The following is a 4,611-nucleotide window of genomic DNA, read 5'->3' as shown; positions in this document are numbered from 1 at the left end:
ACTGAAAGCTTAAAAAAAAAATACTTGATACTTACATGATTACATCCATAAAATACATTAACTTGATCTTACCATCCTAATTAAACTTTTTTCACAATATTCTTCAAATTTAAATATATTATTAATACTAATATACTCTTCCACAATATAACTCCAAACCATTTACTATGTACTATTAATACTAATATACCTTTCCAAATATATATAACTAATAACAACACCATTCTTGAAACTTCAGACCGCAAACATAAGTAATTGTAAGTTTAATTACCATATTGGTATTGCTGTATTACTACTAGAAATAAATGATTTACTTGAACTGATGAGTTTGTCCAGCCATTTAATTATTTAATCTACATTGCTTTTTCACCACTTATTTAAATGCTTCCATAACAAGGTTTCTAAATGCCCGAGTCCGCCACGAACAACCGCCTTAGATACGAGCAAATCGATCAATAAATATAGATTTTGGTTCAGTAGACTCCCAAGTCTTTACAAATTCCTCTAGTAACTGGGAAAAAGTGAAAGGCCTGTACAGCCGCTTGTGATCGTCATCCACAAACTCCGCTGGAGCCCATATTTCCTTCTCATTAGGAAAGCTAATGAAAAGGGCGAGTGATATTCGATCCTTCCATCCACTGTAAACAACCCGATGATCTGGGCTGTGGTACCTGCCATTGCTCCATACCTGCAAAGTACATTCGGACCAACATTATTATGCAAATCGCCCAATTTTATCAACACAAATAATATATTTACAGTAACAGGCTTTCATACCTTAAGAGAGTCGGCAATGAAGACAACAAATGAATTGGGTAAAGGCTTCACATTCAACCATTTCCCTTCCTTCGATCTAATCTGGAGTCCTCCTTCATCGGCCTGGTAAAGGATTGTAAAGCAACATACATCCGTATGAGGAGGCAAAGCTTCCTCCTCTAAAGATATTCTTCCGTCACATGTGTAGTGCTTTATAAACAAGTTACCTGTGTTTTTTTCGAAATCAGAACGGTAGAATCTATCCACGTCCAAACCCAAGCTAGCAAGAATGATTTTGTTGGTCGTTTGAGCGAGATCTGAAATGGCAGAAGCATATGTTCCAATGGTCTCGCAGCTACAAAAAGGGGCAATAAAACACAATTAATAAAAACGAACTTTTCTCAACATTAAAAGATTAGGGGAAAGAAGGTAATAAGATGTACCATAATGTTGCCGTTTCCTCGCCGGGCAGCGGCCATATCCTTTTACAGACCTCCAGCACTGAATTCGAATCGGGCAAGTCATTGAAGGAAAAGTTCTCGTTCGTATCAAACTTAGTATATCCATTCTTTATGTAAGATGCAGCGACTCGTTCTTTAGTTTCTTGTGGCAGGGAAAATAACTGACGAGAAACAGCCTCAACATGTTGTAGCAGATTTTGTGGAATACCGTGGTTTACAAGACGGAACATTCCCCATTCCTTACAAGCTTCCCTGACTGTTGCGACGCTGTAATGGTTTTGTAGCTTGTTTGATCCTCCTCTTTCTAATTCCATCTGAAACTGGGAAATGTCAATAAGAGGGAGATGAACCTCATTTTCAAGCGAGGAAGCCATGGCCGACGATAACAAGAAACCGAAGACACGAGGTATGAATGTAATCTCAGACCCACTTTACCGTGCATTTTATAACTCAATAATCTGCCCCAGTTGTGGTCTCAACCTCTTGCAGTTTTGGGTACATCGCTATGACAGATAACAGCATCGGGAATCGTGTGCAACTAGGTATTGCGGTAACGAAAAGAAAGTGACAGAAGTATCATTGTTTCATAAGTAACATCGCTTGCTTATCATTCCACCTGTGATACAGTTCTTCCTAATTGTTTCGTGAGGTACATCCACCGGCAATTGATGAATTGGTCATTATGAAGAAATGGTGAAGTCACAATGACTTGCGACCTAGTTAAAAATCAGTTTCTTTACCATAAACTCTGCCAAAATTAAATGGTGCAACGACAAAAGTATTGTGAATACAGATTTTCTATATTATAAAGATCAATAGAGTGTAATATGGATAGATACTATTAGAATTATTGTGATAAAGATTTATTCTATTAGTTATCTTAATTATATTTTATTACTTTTGTTATTGAAGGATTATATTAGTTTCTAATTAAATACAAACTTCTAATTATAAATATTTAACAACTAATTTATTAATTTTTTGGGTTAAAATATGTCATATTAAAAATATTATTCATTAGAAAATATCATCTATTATTAAAAGCTGTATGTTCAAAATATATAATAATTATTTTTAATCTGTTAATACATGTTTAAATTAATAAATATGAAATGAGACCACAAACGATGACCACAAGTCGAGGCGACAATGCACAACCGACGCTATTACAAGCCACATCAACTCCTCTGGCCAAACAGGTCACATGAAAACTACCAATCACCATGCCCGCTAAATATGGGATTAACTCCATCTAATTCCATGCACGAGCAACAAAAATCCATAGATCGCAAGCCCTTAACCTCGAGGTAACAACAATCATGGCTATGATTATGCTTGAAGAAACTTTGACCACCTCCAGCTTGCGAGCAAACAAATACTGTGGTGATTTGCAATAAAGCGAAGCATGATCAAAACTGGAAAGTTGTCGGTCATGAACTAGGAAAAATAAGATCAGGGAGCACAGATCAAGCCGATCCAATGGTTGATTGCACCATGCATAAAAAACTTTATGCTTGCTTCAGACATCACAAAAGCCCCAAAAAATTAATGGACTAAGCAATTATAAAAACCTTCTAGAATGAGTAACACCGAGCCACTAGTTAAAAACTCTAAACGCAGCCAAATGAAAAATACGCCATTGGTCCAAAGGATGGAGAGAGTGAATACGGCTAGGTACTACGAGGAGGAAATAACACGAACAATGAAATGAATTTGCCATCCAAAAAACAATTTAAAGACCACTAAAAAGGAATGCCAATAGGCAGATTCCACATGGGCTAGACAAGACAATATGTTGACCAAAGCAGCAAGCAAATCCATGGCCAAAAGTGTAACAATGAAACCCACTACCATGAACTGGGGAAAGCAGATGGTCTCACATAGGCTATGACCCGATCAGACAAGGAACAAAACCTTGGCAAATAAGAAAATGTGCCTGCCTCAAATCCGTCCACCAAAATGAATGGATTGCTGGTAGAGGAGTCTCGATCTTGCAAAAGAATGAATCCTGGCTTTCAATAACAATGGAAACCAGATACAAGATGAAGGAACTTTAAATCATTATAAAAAATGGCCAAATCTTCACGGTAGAGCTCGAGATGATGATAAGGCAGAATTTAAAACCAATGGGATCCAAAGCTTCCTACGAGGAGGATCCAATGGTGGGCAACAAATAAATGAGATAGCCTAACCAATATTTTATAAACGCTGAAAGATAAACTGGGCAGATTAAAATAGCTCATCTACACAAACATACAAGCCTTGAGCCAAAACAAGGGAATGATGAAGCACGAAATAGGGTGGCACTTTAAGCACTCAAAAAAGGCCGCAAATCCCTCATTCAAAGGAAACCCTCACTCTCAAATGCCAAAGGTTTCCATTACTTCAAAACATTAATAATGCTACACAAAAATATTATGAGGGACCTCAAAACATTAATAACGTTGAACTCTCATAAAATAGGAAGGATTTGTAGAAAAGATAGCTCTAATACCATATTAGGGTTTGCACCTGAGTCAAGAGCCAATTTATAAACAAAGCCACTTTCTAAACCTTCCTTCACAACAAAGAGAGAACCAATGATCAAAATGATATTTTACTAGTAATAAAAATGTATTGAGATGAGGTGAGTACAAATGTACAAAGGGCCTTGCTTATAAAGGCAAGAGCATAGGAGAAAAGAGAACAAGACCTTGACAAATGTCTCAATCTCATCGAAGAGTAGATGGAGTCAACAACTAGTCAAATACCTAATTAAATGCTAGTTACTTAAGTGAAACTTAAATAAATGTAAATAGGAAAAATTATTTACTTCAACACCTACAACTCTCCAACACAGTGGATCAAGAAGTAAGTCTCTACATATACAATCATAAGAATCATGATCCTAGATTAGAAACCCAAGTTATTCGAAGGTATATATTTCACAACATTCATAAGAATGTAGTCACCAATAGATCGACTAGCAAGGATCATAGGTAATGAGCCAACAAACAACTTTGCTTCCACCGATGCAAGATAATCTATAGCCAAGGTTCCTAAATCCACCACTAGATCATACATGATGAGAATTTTCAAAATGAGTGGCAAGCCATTCCTTGAATAGAGTGAGAGCAAGAAAGAAGCTATAAAAACAATGTTATTACTAAAATATTTTGTTTAATATGAAAAATATACAGGTTTTAGACTTTTAGAACCACAATAAAAAAATCTGATAAAACATAAGATATTGTTGATAACTTGATAAAGATGGAGAATATTATGGTTAAACTTTTAACTTGAATAAAATCAAGAAAGGATTGTAATGATTTTAGTATAAAAAGTTAAATAATAAAAAGATATTTGTATTTATTTATCCATTTACATTAAAAAAAATAGAAAGAAATTAATGTTG

At 35.5% G+C, this 4,611-nt stretch overlaps 1 protein-coding gene across 1 annotated transcript; it reads right to left on the bottom strand.

The window, feature by feature from the left end:
• Positions 1 to 245: 245 nt before the first annotated feature.
• Positions 246 to 1,610, bottom strand: LOC131071133 (probable 2-oxoglutarate-dependent dioxygenase AOP1). Its single transcript, XM_058006842.2, has 3 exons — positions 1,200 to 1,610; positions 778 to 1,111; positions 246 to 688 (listed from the first exon to the last, which is right to left on the bottom strand). The coding sequence occupies exons 1-3, from the start codon at positions 1,589 to 1,591 to the stop codon at positions 434 to 436; spliced, it is 981 nt and encodes a 326-aa protein (XP_057862825.2). The 5' UTR covers positions 1,592 to 1,610; the 3' UTR covers positions 246 to 433.
• Between the last annotated feature and the right edge of the window lie 3,001 nt (positions 1,611 to 4,611).

Source organism: Cryptomeria japonica, chromosome 8 (genome assembly GCF_030272615.1).
Source record: "Cryptomeria japonica chromosome 8, Sugi_1.0, whole genome shotgun sequence".
Classification (NCBI taxonomy): Eukaryota; Viridiplantae; Streptophyta; class Pinopsida; order Cupressales; family Cupressaceae; genus Cryptomeria; species Cryptomeria japonica.
Note: the sequence above shows the minus strand (reverse complement) of the source record. Positions and strands in the feature narration are given on the sequence as shown.